This window comes from Rhinopithecus bieti, unplaced genomic scaffold, assembly GCF_001698545.2.
Source record: "Rhinopithecus bieti isolate Rb0 unplaced genomic scaffold, ASM169854v2 scaffold_31514, whole genome shotgun sequence".
Classification (NCBI taxonomy): Eukaryota; Metazoa; Chordata; class Mammalia; order Primates; family Cercopithecidae; genus Rhinopithecus; species Rhinopithecus bieti.
The window spans coordinates 136920-152524 of record NW_016813496.1 but is presented as its reverse complement, the minus strand read 5'-3'; the positions used below and the strand labels follow the sequence as shown (position 1 = coordinate 152524).

The 15605-nt window shown below is 42.7% G+C and overlaps 1 protein-coding gene across 1 annotated transcript in view; it reads left to right on the top strand.

Moving 5' to 3' along the window:
• The first annotated feature begins 2553 nt into the window (after window positions 1-2553).
• Window positions 2554-15605, top strand: part of LOC108512963 (zinc finger protein 100-like) — a 33501-nt gene continuing 20449 nt past the window's right edge. Inside the window, 2 exon segments of the mRNA XM_017848533.1 lie at window positions 2554-2782; window positions 5429-5521. Of these exon segments, the coding sequence (XP_017704022.1) occupies window positions 2780-2782; window positions 5429-5521 (96 nt within the window). The 5' untranslated portion in view covers window positions 2554-2779.

The window sequence follows — 15605 nt, the reverse complement described above, 5'->3', positions numbered from 1 at the left end:
AATTTCTTAAGATGATTATTTCCAGTGATAAACAGTAGTATATGAACACAAACCTAAAAGGAATCTGACTTATTCTGTAGAAGTGTCACTCTCCAGGATTTCAAGGATCTAGGGCAAGGCAGCTACTTTAGTTGCATGACCTATGGAGATGCATGGGCTTTGGCATCAGATAAAGTTGATCCTGAGTCTTAGCCCAGTCACTTAGCACTCGTGGGTCTTTGGACATGTTTGTTGATATGGAGAAGTACTATATACCACATATGCAAAAAAGGTGGACTGATACTGATTGCAAAATGGCAGCAATTTTTCTTCCCTCTTGTATCTATGCCCATTGTCCGGTACTTCTACAGCTGTTTCCATCAAGATCCAGCATCTATCTTCCAAACCCTAGATCTGGCTGGCTTTATTTGCTCAGCGCAGTAGAAACTTGTGAACATGACAGTGGGCTAGTTTGCGGCCAGGCACAAATGGTTTTGAATGCTTCTGTTTTTCGTTCAGAATGCTGCAATCTCCATGAATAAAGCCCATGTTAGCAAGCTGAAAAATAAGATACCATGGGGAGGAGAAGCAAGGTGCCCCTGTTGGCAGCCCCAGAAGCAGAAGATCACCCCCAGAAGTACAGCTGGCTAGTCGACAAGCAGCTGATGATACAAATCTGAAAGAGCTCAGCTGATACCAGAATAATGGCCACACTCAGCCCAGCCTAAATGACTGACCATCTTAATTATAAACTAGCAAGTTTTGGATGATTTGTTATGCTGCAATAGCTAACTAATACATGCACCCAGTGCAGATAGGATGCCAGGATTTAGTGACAAGTTGATTACTTGTTGCCTTCTAACAGTGGGCATCCTCTAGGTACTGATTTCTTCCCCTAATTTAAAGTAGGATGTCTTGAAAGAGAATGTTGGGTAATGCAGAAATACAGGTAGACATGTATGCATGTGATTGGTGTTTATATTCGCATAGTTCCCACACCACAGGAGAAAGCAGATAACCACAGCCTTGCAATTAGGGTCAAGGCAAATTAGCAAAATAAGTTTGCCTGTAATCTATTTTCTCCGTATCTAAACATTGGAGTTCAAGAGTGTGGGCAGAACTGAAGACACAGAGTTTTTTTCTCCTAAGCGCCATTATCCTATGTTCACAGCCTAATCTCTAAAAGAGAGGTGGGCAACTGGTGGTAAGCCGTGGTTTACCTGTGGTTATTTTATTTCTGCTGCCCTCAGCTCCTTCTATGGTCACTATCTGTTCCAACCTCAGAACTGAAGACAGATGTTAGTAGGGAGAGGCCCTTCCTTCGCCTCTGGCCCTTCACACCACTGACATCAGAGTTGCTATGTGTAGCTACTGGGTGTCTGGAATGTGCCTGGTCTGAACAGCGATATGCTAGAAAGGTAAAATACAGAGTTATTTTCAAAAATTTAGTTGCAAATATTTATATACTTCATTAATAATTACATATTCCTCACACATTAAAATGATAATATTTTGTATATATTAGGTTAATTACATTGTTACAATCAATTCAACCTGTTCTTTGTTGTTGTTGTTTGAGAGGAGTCTCACTCTGTCACCAGGCTGGAGTGCAGTGGCGCCATCTTGGCTCACTGCAACCTCTGCCTCCCAAGTTTAAGCGAATCTCCTGCCTCAGCCTACCGAGTAGCTGGGACTACAGGTGCGCACCACCACGCCCAGCTAATTTTTGTATTTTTTTTTAGTAGAGACAAGGTTTCACCATGTTGGCCAAGAGGGTTTCGATCTCTTGATCTTGTGATCCACCAGCCTCGGCCTCCCAAAGTGCTGGGATTACAGGCGTGAGCCACCGCGCCTGGCCTCTTGTTTCTTTTCTTTATTTTCTTACCCACCTAGACACGGAATCTTGCTCTGTCCGCCCAGGCTGGAGTGCAGTGGTGCGATCTTGGCTCACTGCAACCTCCTTCGCCTCCCGGGTTCAAGCAATTCTCCTCCCTCGGCCTCCTGAGTAACTGGGATTACACACGCCCGCCACCACGCCCGGCTAATTTTTGTATTTTTAGTAGAGACGGGGTTTCACTATGTTATCCAGGCTGGTTTCAAACTCCTGACCTCTTGATCCGCCTGCCTTGTACTCCCAAAACGCTGGGATTACAGGCGTGAGCCACCGCTCCTGACCCCTTATTTCTTTTTAATTTTCTAGTTTGGCTACTAGAAAATTCAAAATTCACATGTGGCCCATATTTTATTTCAGAGGATTACCTCCTTTTTAAAATCTCAGGCTGCCTGCTCAAAGGACCATAAGCCAGGAAGGTAAAAAACCTGAAATTTTAATTTGTTATTATATCCTTTTCATTTATGTATAGTCATATGATGTATTATTTACAAATGCATATGACCTTATACACAAGATTGAATGCAAATACCCTTTGGGGTGGACTCAGGGAGGAAGCCCTGCCTGAAAAGGCTGCAGCCTAGACGATCACTCTTCCTTCATTCAGCCCAGCATCTGATTACATCTTCTGTCAGTCAGGGCCTGAGAGGGTGGGGTTTTAAACGCTATCCAATCAGCGAAGCTGGGCTGGGAACTGTCCAATCAGGCACGTAGCTTGAGCGAAGAGGACGGCTTCCGGGATGTGGCGGGATTTGTCGGATCCTTTGTCTCTAAATGCAGCTGGAGTTCCAGGTCTCGTCTTCACTGCTCTGTGTCCTCTGCTCCTAGAGGCCCAGCCTGTGTGGCTCTGTGACCTGCAGGTATTGGGAATCCACAGCTAAGACGCCGGGACCCCCTAGAAGCCTAGAAATGGTGAGAGTGCGGAGTCCGACATCCCGAGAGAGGGGAAGGGCTGGTTGAAACCGGTGGGAAGTGGCTGTGGCGGGACTCAGGCCTCCCTGTAGTCAGCTTCACAATCTGCGCCCCGAGTTCTCCTTGCCCGGCTCGGCCTCAGTCGCCTTCAGCCATAAGATGGCGGTTGCGCCGACAGCCGGGCCCCGGGGCGTCCTGTCTCTTCCCTGCATAGTGACTGTGCCCTTGCCTGGAGCCCTCTCTGGGGATCTCTGCATTCGCAGCGCCGCTTCTCTACCGGATTGTGCAGGGACTATGGGAGGGTCGTCAGGGGAGAATCCTGACTTGGTTCATGAATGGGAAGAACTTTGTTCAGTGGGGTTCCCAGTTCCTATTTTCTCCTGTTAAAAGTTAATGGGAGTCACTGCAAAAATATTGGAAGAATTTAATCGAAGAATGGTTCTAGGCCGGGAGCTGTGGCTCACGCCTTTGATCCCAGCACTTTGGAAGGCCGAGGCGGGCGGATCACGAGGTCAGGAGATCAAGAACATCCTGGTTAACACCGTGAATCCCCGTCTCTACTAAAAATACAAAAAATGAGCCGGGCGTGGTGGCGGGCGTCTGTAGTCCCAGCTACCTGGGGGACTGAGGCAGGAAAATGGCTTGAACCCAGGAGGCAAAGCTTGCAGTGAGCCGAGATCGCGCCACTGCACTTCAGCCTGGCCGACAGAGCGAGACTGCCTCAAAATAAATAAATAAAATAAATAAATAATTTAATCAAAGAGTGGTTCTAGAATTGTAGAGCACCAGGCTGTGGTTTGTAGTTTGTGGTCTATGGGAGAGGTTTGTAGTTTGTGGTCTATGGGAGAGGCTTGAAAGAAAATCTTTTGTAAAATGCATGATGAAGAAAACCAAATTTAGTAATTGGTTAGGTACAGTTACGTGGTTTCTTAATTTGTACATTAAAGGTGAAAATTTCCTGGTTATGTAATTGGAGCTCAATTGGCAGTTTATAGTTGGTGAAGCCTGAATTTTGTTTCTCTTAATGTAGTAATTAAAAATAATGCGCCTGAGTTACATTTTTTAATTAAAGTAGAAACCCAGGGACTAGAGACATGTCAGTCTAATTGCCTGCCACTTAATTATTTTCACACTCCACAGGGAACTGATTTTCTTTTTTTTTTTTATTTTTTTTTGAAGTGGAGTTTCACTTTTGTTGCCCAGGTTGGAGTGCAATGGTGCAATCTCAGCTCACTGCAGCCTCCGCCTCCCGGGTTCAAGCAATTCTCCTACCTCAGCCTCCCGAGTAGCTGGGATTACAGGCGCCTGCCACCACACCCAGCTGAGTTTTTTTTTTTTTGTATTTTTAGTAGAGACAGAGTTTTACTGTGTTGGCCAGGCTGGTCTCGAACTGCAGACCTCAGGCAATCCACCTGCCTCGGCCTCCCAAAGTGCTGGGATTACAGGCGTGAGCCACCACGCCCAGCCAGGGAACTGATTTTCTGCTGTATTTTTCACCTGGGTCCCGAGGAGGGTCTTAAGTCTAACCCCCATACCTCATTACTCCAGCCTCATTCTGGCTTGCAGTAAGATACTAAATTTCCAATTTCTTCTGGAGTTCCCAAATGCCAGCTTTTCCTCCCTAATTCACGTTGTCATATATTTGTGTTTTTTTGTTTTTTGTTTTGTTTTGTTTTTAAGATGGAGTCTCGCGCTGTCTCCCAGGCTGAAGTGCAATGGCAGGATCTCTGCTCACCGCAACCTCCGCCTCCCGGATTTAAACAATTCTCCCGCCCCAGCCTCCCTAGTAGCTGGGATTATAGGCGCGCACCATCATACCTGGCTAATTTTTGTGTTTTTTGTAAAGACGGGATTTCACCACGTTGGACAGGCTGGTCTCGAACTCCTGACCTTGGGTGATCCGCCCGCATTGGCTTCCCAAAGTGCTGGGATTACAGGCATGAGCCACCGTGCCTGGCCACATATTTTGTAGTGTACTTTTTATACCATATTTTAATTAATTATTTTTTGGCAAAGCATTAAATGGTGCTTTTTTTTTTTTTTAACGGAGTTTCGCTTTTGTTGCCCAGGCTGCAGTGCAGTGGCAGATCTCGGCTCACCTCAACCTCCGCCTCCCGGGTTCAAGTGATTCTCCTGCCTCAGCCTTCAAGTAGCTGGGATTACAGGCATGTGCCACCATGCCCAGCTAATTTTGTATTTTTAATAGAGATGGGGTTTCTCCATGTTGGTCAGGGTGGTCTCGAACTGCCTTCCTCAGGTGATCTGCCCACCTTGGCCTCCCAAAGTGTGGGGATTACAGGCGTGAGCCACCACACCCAGACAAATGGTGCTTTTAAGAAGATTTGTTATCTGTTTGTAAATATTTTCTATGAAAAGAAAGCAAATAATAATCCCCTAACACTGTATTGCAAAAATTCTCAATGTGTTTTTTCCTTTTATCTTTTTAGGCACAGAGATATTATCAGAATTTTTTTGGGTCAGAGTTCCGCTTTGGAAAATTTATGGGGTGATGTGTCCTCAGCCACCATTTAGTTTTTTCCTGGTCCTGGGTTTCAGTATCATCTGGGGATAAACCGAGATATCTGCCATGGTTATGTCAACTAGAGTGTCTAGTGGATATCAGCTCTGGTTTATTTTCTCCCATAGGACGACCTGAGATATGGAGTGTATCCTGTCAAGGGGGCAAGTGGATACCCTGGGGCTGAGAGGAATCTTCTGGAGTACTCTTATTTTGAAAAGGTAACCCCTTGATATGTTAAAATTGTCTCGGGACCAGCTTGACAAACATGGAGAAACCCCGTCTCTACTAAAAATACAAAAAACTTAGCTGGGCATGGTGGTGCATGCCTGAATTTCCAGCTATTCAGGGTTGCTGAGGCAGGACAATCACTTGAACCTGGGAGGAAGAGGTTGCGGTGAGCCGAGATCCTGCCATTGTACTCTAGCCTGGGCAACAAGAGCGAAACTCCGTCTCATAATAGTAATAATAATAATTATTGTAATAATGAATAAATTGTCTTCTACCAACCCAGCTTCCATTTCATGGAGATAAATTGCTTGTCAGCCAATCAGATGCTGGTAGTGAGGGGAAAACACAGAAATAATTTCTGCCCCCTGGATTCTGTAAGGGAGCAGGATAGTGAAATAAATATAGTAAAAGAAAAAGTAAAAAGAAAAGTGAAAAGTATGTGACCAAAAAATAGTATCCCGAAAGACAAACAACAAAAACAACAACAAACTGACTCCAGTGAGATGGCGTAAGAGCTTGCAAAGTAAAATGCACCTGGGGCAGTCACCGAGAAATAGTGCAGTGTCTCCTGAATGGGTGATTCTTGAGCACGTAGGCGAACAGGAGTGGGTGGAAGGATCTCTCCAGTGATTGAATGGCCTGACTTGAAACATGAGTCAGACACATCTGTTATTTAACCAGCACTGCCATTCCTGGATTTGTCCACCTTGAGATTTATTCACTTATTTTCACCTCAGTTTTTTAGCTGTAAGTTGCATTATATTAGTAGAGCTTGAAAGGTAGAAAAATATTTACAAAGAGCATAAAAGATGTGGATTTCAAAAAAATTAATCATATATTTAATTTGTCAAAATTTTCGCTTACCTTTTTCTTTCCCAGAGTGAGTTTACAAATTTTCTCAGGTGTGGTTTTTTATGGCTGGGTGATTTCAAACAGAATTTAAAGGCTTAGCTTTTAGAATGCTACCAAGAAAAGAAGAGGAAAATCTGTATTCCATTTTGCTGTAGAAAATGAATACATTTCCACAAGAAAATGTGGTGGATAATTGGTGAGTTACATAGATTCATAAAACATCAGTTCCTTTTTTTCTCAGGGTAAATTTTGACAGCGAATATCTCTTTGAATTCTGTTACCTTGATTTCTGAGTTTTATGCTAAATTTTATGAGATGAAACTTGGTACTGCCTAGAAGTGTTTCCATGTGACTAAATGTTTGCTGCATGATTTTTAATGGAATTAATAAAGTAATACATTTATTTTCTGAAAAATACTTTCGCTTTTCTTATTAAGGTATAAAATGTAAGCACCTTAACATTTTCTTCCCTTTTATGAACACTGTGTTTGAGTAATTTTTTTGGATTTTTCAAACACTTAGTTTCAAAAACCAAGTGAGTAACTCTAACATGGAAATTAAAGTTTGAGCCCAGTGACTCAGAGCTAAAGCTCATATTGAGACTGCAAAAGGAGGTTATCAAAGGTCCAGTTAGTTTTTTCTGGAGAGCCTCTCCTGCAGGTGTTCCAGCCTGCTCACTCAAGTCATGGAAGAAGCCTTTCTGCTGAGAGAAGCTACAGAGTCCTGGAAAGCTACAGGCAGATAAGTTAAGGTTAAGACAAAAGGGGACTGGGAGGGTCTTACTGACCATGAAGTTGTTATTGTTTTAAGGCAGTTTCTAGACTTTGTAATATGTTACAAGTTAGATTTCTGTTAAAAAATTTGAATTCCAGACTCAGGCGTGGTGGCTCATACCTGTAATCCCTGCACTTTGGGAGGAGACCAAGGTGGGCAGATCACCTGAGGTCAGGAGTTTGAGACCAGCCCGACCAATATGGCGAAACCCCATCTCTACTAAAAATACAAAAATTAACTGGGCATGGTGGTGGGTTCCTGTAATCCCAGCTATTCTGGAAGCTGAGAGAGGAGAAATGGTTGAACCCAGGAGTCAGAGGTTGCAGTGAGCTGACACGGTGCCACTGCACTCCAGACTGGGTGACAGAGTGAGACTCCATTTCAAAAAAAAAAAAAAAAAAAAAATTGAATTCTAGAGCCGGGCATGGTAGCTCACATCTGTAATCCCAGGACTTTGTGAGGCTGAGGCAGGCATACCACCTGATGTCAGGAGTTCAAGACCAGCCTGACTAATATGGTGAAACCCCATCTCTACTAAAAATACAAAAATTATCCAGGTGTGGAGATGTGCACCTGTAGTTCCAGCTACTTAGGAGGGTGAGACAGGAGAAATGCTTGAACCCAGGAGATAGAGGTTGCAGTGAGCCGAGATCATGCCACTGCACTCCAGCCTGGGCAATAGAGCGAGAATCTGTCTCAAAAAAAAAAAAAAAAAAAAGAATTCAAAAAGAGGATTGCAACAGGAGGAATACCAATTATAAAAACTTTAAGGAATGCAATTTTAGGTAGACAAGGGCTTTTTTTCATAGAGTGGAGCCTACAAGATTAGAAAGAATGGAGGGGAATGGCAAATGGGGGGTTAAAAATCAGATTTCAGATCAGAGAATGTTTTATCCTGAAGTCAGCATGTTCTTAGGAGGCATATAGAATGACATGGTATAATGGCTCAGACTGAGGGTAGCTCAAAATTCAGTAGTCTGTGAAAAATTTTATTTAGACCACTGAAGACAAATACAGCTGACTCTTTTAATGAGAAAAAGAAGAAAAGGTGCCAAGTTTTTACCAAAAAAGGGTCCCAGTCCAAACCTCAAGAGAGGGTCCTTGGATTTCACTCTAGAGAAGAATTCTGGGTGAGTTCATAGAGTAAAATGAAAGCAAGTTTATTAAGAAAGTAAATAAATAAAAGAATTGCTTAATCCATAGGCAGAGCAGTCCGGAGGCCTACTGGTTGCCCATTTCATGGTTCTTTCTTTTTTTTTTTTTGAGATGGAGTCTTGCTCTGTTGCGAGGCTGGAGTGCAGTGGCATGATCTCGACTCACAGCAGCTTCTGCCTCCCAGGTTCAAGCGATTCTCCTGCCTCAGCCTCCTGACTGACTGGGACTACAGCCGTCCACCACCACACCTAGCTAATTTATTTTTGTATTTTTAGTAGAGACGAGTTTCACCGTGATGGCCAGGATGGTCTCCATCTCTTGACCTCACGATCCACCCGCATCGGCCTCCCAAAGTGCCGGGATTATAGGCATGAGCCACCGCACCCGGCCGGTTATTTCTTGATTATATGCTAAACAAGGGGTGGATTATTATCCCAATTTTAAACCATATAGGGTAACTTCCTGATGTTTTTATGGCATTTGTAAACTGTCATGGCACTGGTGGGAGTGTAGCAGTGAGGATGACCAGAGGTCACACACATTACCATCTTGGTTTTGTTGGGTTTTATGCTGCTTCTTTACTGCAAGCTGTTTTGCTAGCCAGGTCTTTATGACCTGTATTGTGTGCTGACCTCCTATCTTATCCTGTGACTTAGAATGCCTAACTATGTGGGAATTCAGCCCAGTAGGTCTCAGCCCTATTTTTTCCCACCCCCTATTCAAAATGGATTTGCCCTGGTTCAATACGCCTCTGACATTTCCCCCCTCTTTTGTACAAAAAAACCCCTTAATCATAAGGGTTGTAGAGGGATGAAAATTCATCTTCTGTAACTACTTCATGCTGTATTGGGGCGATGATATTCTTCCTTAACTATTAGAGTCTTTTGTATTTCAGGTAGACAGGAGCTCAGTCAAAACTCATCAGTATGGTGAGGGCCATTCGTAATTCTGAGTTTCAAAAAAGGGGTTATCTCTAAGATTAATTAGTGTTTAAGAAAACATCTAGGTTGGGTAGGTTGGGCATGGTAGCTCACGCCTGTAATCCCAGCACTTTGGGAGGCTGAGGCGGGCGGGTCGCTTGAGGTCAGGAGTTCAAGACCAGCCTGGCCAACGTGACGAAACCCTGTCTCTACCAAAAATACAAAACATTAGCCAGGCGTGGTGGGGCATGCCTATAATCCCAGGTACTCGGGAGGCTGAGGCAGGAGAATCACTTGAACCTGGGAGGCAGAGGTTGCAGTGAGCCAAGATTGCGGCACTGTACTCTAGTCTGGGTGACAGGGAGACTCCATCTCAAAAAACAAACAAAAAAAAAAGAATAGAAAACATCCAGAAAGTTTATCCTGCATTTCTGCACAAAAAGTACAACTGCAATATACTTTACAAGTTCAGGCAGCCGCTTCTTGGTAGCAAAAGGATGGTTTCCCGAAGTCCCATCAGCTCTCAAGTTTCCCCTTTTGGAAGGGAAAAAGCTCCTCATACCCTGTGGTCCTATAGATGCCTAATTCTGTCACTCATAGGCACCAGCAAAGAGTGCAAGACAGATTAATCTAAAAGAATAGCAATTAACATCCAGTAGTATTAAACCAGTTCTTAGCTGAGAGGAACTTTGCTGAGAGGGATCTCTAACCTAAATCTTAGGAAGGACTATAACCTTCCTAAGTATCCTTGCCTTCTTTGAGGCTCCTTTAACCCACGCTGTCTTAGAAGAGACTCTGACTTTCCTAAGTTGTGCCTCCAACCTAATCTCATCCTTTACCCAGGTATAGGGACTCAAAGTCAGCCAATTGGTATCCACAGTAATTTTTGGGGGGAGGGACAGAGAGGTCTCTTTAGTATAGTCCTTTTGTGGTTGCCAGGAAAATGTTACCAGAAAGAAGTCTTGATCCAGACCCCAAGAGAGGGTTCTTGTATCTTGCTCAAGAAAGAATTCAGGGCAAGTCATAAAATGAAAGCAAATTTATTAAGAAAGTGAAGAAATAAAAGAAATGGCTTTCTCAATAGGCTGGTTGTGTATTTTTATGGTTATTTTAAAATTATATGCTAAATAAAGGGTGGATTATTTATATATCTCCTTTCTAGACCTTTATGATGTAACATCCTGATGTTGTAACCTCTCATGGCACTGATGGGAGGGTAGCAGGAGAATGACCAGAGGTCACTCTCATCACCATCTTGGTTTTGGTGGCTTTTATCCCGCTTCTTTACTGCAAGCTCTTTTATCAGCCAGGTCTTTGTGACCTGTATCTTGTGCTGACCTCCTATCTCATCTTGTGACTTAGAATGCGTAACCATCTGGAAATGCAGCCTGGTAGGTCTCAGCCTTATTTTACTCAGCCCCTATTCAAAAGGGAGGCTGTGTACCTCTGACAGATTCTGTGTCTGGCTATGTAATAAATAAGAAAAGAGAGCACCATCTAAGTCATAATGGGAAGGGCATTTCTTTCCATAAACTGTTCTTGTTGTACACATTTCTTCCATTTGACTTTTCATCAGTTGTATATTTTATAATAAACTGGTAAACATAACTACAGTGTTTTCCTGAGTTCTGTGAGTAGCTTGATCAGATAATTGAACTTGAGAAAGGGCTCGGGAGTCCCCAATGTTTAAACAGTAGCTCAGACACACAGATGGGCCTATGGGGTTTGTGACTGGCATCTGCAGTGAGGACAGTGTTGTGAGACTGAGCCCTGGAATCCGGGTCTGTGCTGACTCTGGGTGGTGTCAGAATTCAAATGTTACACATTGAGTTGGTGTTAGAGAATTGCTTGGTGTTCAGCAAACTCTACAGATTTGGTGCCAGAAGAAAGATATCACAGAGGCCTGGCCTGCAGTGGAACTCTAGGTATCTGAAAATGGAAGGCTCTGCTCTCCTGTACACAGACTGTCCCACTGCCCATTGTCCTGTGATTCCAGGTCTCCTCTTAGGGTGAGAGAATGAAAACTCAGAGGAAAGGAGCTCTAATGACAGACTCCCTTGTCTCACAGCTGCCACCACAGGATTCCCACCCACTCACAAACACACCCATTAGACACTGATGTGTCCACAGTCCTCCCAGGACTAGGCACCACCATCAGGAACTTCACCACAGCATTTTTGATCCTAGGGTTTCTTGCCAAAAAGCCACAAAAGTATCTACAAGTCTCCTGGCATATCCCCACCTCCAGACACTGAATATGCAGCAGTAACCTGTTTTCTCCATCTACCTAGCATTATGGAGCACCTGTTCATAATCTCATCTACCTGCATGGACACAGAAATAAATCAGAGTACAGCCCCACTGGGGCCACTATCTGTAGAACAAACAGTTCTTTCCAGTTACACTGCGCTCTTCTGCACTCATGGGTTTTTCTTTTCTTAACTTTTCTTTTTGGTTCAGGAATACGCATGCAGGTTTGTTATACAGGTAAAATTGTTTCATGGGGGTTTGGTGTAGATTATTTTGTCAGTGAGTTCCAAAGCATAGCACCAAAGAGGTATTTTTTTTCCTGATCCTCTTTGTCCTTTTATCCTTCATCCTCAACTAGGCCTCTGTGACTGTTCCTTCTTTATGTCTATGTGTTCTTATTATTTAGCTCTTCCTTACAAATGATGACATGCATTTGGTTTTCTGTTTTGCATTAATTTTCTAAGAATAATGGTCTCCAACTCCATCCATGTTGCTGCAAAGGACTTAATCTTGGTGTTTTTTGTTTGTTTGCTTGTTTTTTGAGACAAATTTTTTTTTTTTTGTTGAGACGTAGTTTTGCTCTTGTTGTCCAGGCTGGAGTGCAATGGTGCGATCTTGGCTCACTGAAACGTTAGCCTCCCAGGTTGAAGCAATTCTGCCTTAGCCTCCCAAGTAGCTGGGACTACAGGTGTACCCCACCAAGCCCCACTAATTTTTGTATTTTTAGTAGAGACGGGGTTTCACCATGTTGGTCAGGATGGTCTCGATTTCCTGACCTTGTGATCTGCCCACTTTGGCCTCCCAAAGTGCTGGGATTACAGACATAAGCCACTGCGCCCAGCCAGACGAATTCCTACTCTGTTGCTCAGGCTGGAATGCAGTGGTGTGATCTCTGCTCGCTGCAACCTCTGCCTCCCAAGTTCAAGTGATTCCCCTGCCTCAGCCTCCTGAATAGCTGGGATTACAGGTACTTGCCATGACGCCCATCTAATTTTTTGTATTTTTAGTAGAGACGGGGTTTTAGTATATTGGCCAGGTTGGTCTTGAACTCCTGATCTCAAGTAATCCACCTGCGTTGGCCTCCCAAAGTTCTGGGATTACAGGCATGAGCCACAGCACCCAGCTTTGTGTTGTTTTTATATGGCCACATAGTCTTGCATGATTTTTATGTACCATATTTTACTTTGATTAAATCTTTATTTTGTTTTTTGGAGACAGTGTCTCACTCTGTCACACAGGATGGAGTGCAATGGTGCAATCTTGGCTCACTTCAGCCTCCATCTCCAAGGCTCAAGGCTTAAGGAATCCTCCTACCTCAGCCCCTTAAGTAACTAGAACTATAGGCTCACACCATCACACCTAATTTTTCTTTTATTTTTTGTAGAGATGTAGCTTTGCCATGTTGCCCAGGTTGGTCTTTAACTCTTGAGCTAAGGCATTCCATCTGCCTTAATCTCCTAAAGCACTGGGATTACAAGTGTAAGCCACCTCAGGCTACCATACTATGTTTTCAATCTAGTCTACCAACAATAGGCAATTAGGTTTATTCCATGTCTTTGTTATTGTTGACAGTGGTGAAATGAACATACATGTTTTAAGTTTTGCATTTAAGTCTTCAATTCACGTTGAGTTGATTTTTATATATAGTGTAAGGAAGGGGACCAGTTTCAATCTTCTACATAGTGCTAACTAGTTATTCCAGTACCATTTATTAAATACGGATTTCTTTTCACATTCCTGTCAGGTTTATCAACGATCAGATGGTTGGAGGTGTGTGGCATTATTTCTGGGCTCTCTATTCTGTTCCATTGTTCTATGAATCTGTTTTTACGCCAGTATAATGCTGCTTTGATTACTGTAATGTAGTTTGAAGGGGGGCAATGTAATGCTTCCAGCTTCATTCTTTTTTTTTGAGACATTGTCTCACAGCTAGAGTGCTGTGCCATGATCTCAGCATACTGCAACCTCCACCTCCTGAGTTCAAGCTATTCTCCTGCCTCGCCCTCCTGAGTAGCTGGGATTACAAGTGCACACCACCACGCCTGGCTAATTTTTGTATTTTTGGTAGAGATGGGTTTTACCGTGTTGGTCAGACTGGTCTTGAACTCCTGACCTCATGATCTGCCTGCCTCGGACTCCCAAAGTGGTGGGATTACAGGCGTGAGCCACCATGCCTGGACTATTGAAAGCTTTTTAAACATCTATTGAAATAACTTTGTGGTTTTTATCTTTAGTTCTGTTTATGTGATGAGTAACATTTATTGTATGTTGAACCAACCTTTTATTTCAGAGATACAACCAAGTTGATCATAGTGCATTAGTTTTTTGATGTTCTCCTAGATTCGGTTTGCCAGTATTTTGTTGAGGATATTTTCATCAATGTTCATTAAGAATATTGGCCTCACGTTTTCTGTTTTTTGTTTTATATTTGCCAGAGTTTGGTATCAGAATAATGTTATTTTTACAGAATAATTTGGAAAGAAGTCCCCTTTTCTCAATCTTTTGAAATAATATTAGAAGTGGTACCAACTCTTATTTTTACATCTGGTGGAATTCAGCTGCAAATTTTTCTGATTCTTTGATGTTTTTGGTGGGTAGGCTATTTATTACTAACTCAGTTTTGGAGCTTGTTATTGGTCTATTCAGGGATTCAATTTCTTATTTGTTCAGTCTTTGGAGGATGTATCTTTGCTCCAAGGTTACGATCCGCAAGCTTGGCCCAGATGAATTCTCTACTGATATTCATGTTGCCTCAGTTTTTTTCTTTTAGGTAGACATATTACTTAGAATGTGCTAGAGCAGCCTGTATGAAGGGATCTCTCCTTTGATTGTACTCTGCTTGCTGTAACACCCAAGGATGCAGAGTCAGGTTGATCCCACCTAGAATCTGCACATAAGTTCTGGCCTTTGCCTGGGATTTACAAGACAGGGCCAGACTTTGGATTGAGAATTTACTGAAAACCAACAGAAGGCATTTTCTGTATTATGAGATGTCAGTGTAGAAATCTTAAATCCCCCATTTGAGAGTGTGGCTCTTTAAGCTTTTCAGTCTTCTTCAGTGACCTGCTACAGTCTGTGAGAGGCTCCAGGTGTAAATAGAATCTGATGACAGAACCTGTAAGTGTAAACAAGCATCTTAGGAGTGAGAGATCAGGGCCACAAAGGATCCAGAGCCTTAGTGTTCTCGTCCATCTTCTTACCCAAAAGCTAGCAAATCAGGATAGGGGATCCAGGTTCTGGAGCTCCACCAAGGCAGTTCCATTTTCTATTTAGAATCGACCTGAGTTTCTCCAGCCTGGCTTATCACTGGGCCATCAGCCCTGGGTCATTGGGAACCCTCTCCTAATCATCTGGGTGTCCTTAAGACATTTGAGGATGTCAAGGGTAGAATTACATCAGGCTAACAAGAATGATTAATTCTGTTTCTGTCTGGTTGTAAGAGAAAGAAGACATCCTGTGTTTTTTTCTCCCTCATAACAATCAAGAGATAACATGAGTTGTTACCCAGATGAGAGTTTCTCAAGTTTTCTGGTACTGGGGTGAAAGATAAAGAGGAGGTCTGGTGACCCAAACAAACTAATTGCTTCCTTTTCATATGGTCATTCAAAAAAATGGATGAAGCAGTCAAGGTCCCTACCATCCAGGAAATTTTAGTCTAGACCAGCAACTGGTTACAAGCTTGAATTAAGCATTAGATGGTTGGTACAATGAATAGATGTGTGCAAAAACAACTTGGGCCACTTCTTTTTAATATTGTTGTGACGTCTGAAGTTATCACCTGAAAGTATATTTACGCACTGAAGAGTTACTGTTATTTGTGTTTCTTTTACTTTTCTAAGAATACATATTTATCTTCTAATAAAATTATCCTAGAAAACTTTAAAATTTAAACATTTAAATTGCTTATTAGTATATGTTATAAAATTGACAGCAGTGGCAAAAATAGATTGTGTTACATAACTCTGGGATTTAAGGGGTTTTTTTTTTCTTTTTTTCTTTTTTCTTTTTTTTATTATACTTTAAGTTCTAGGGTACATGTGCATAACGTGCAGGTTTGTTACATATGTATACTTGTGCCATGTTGGTGTGCTGCACCCATCAACTCGTCAGCACCCATCAATTC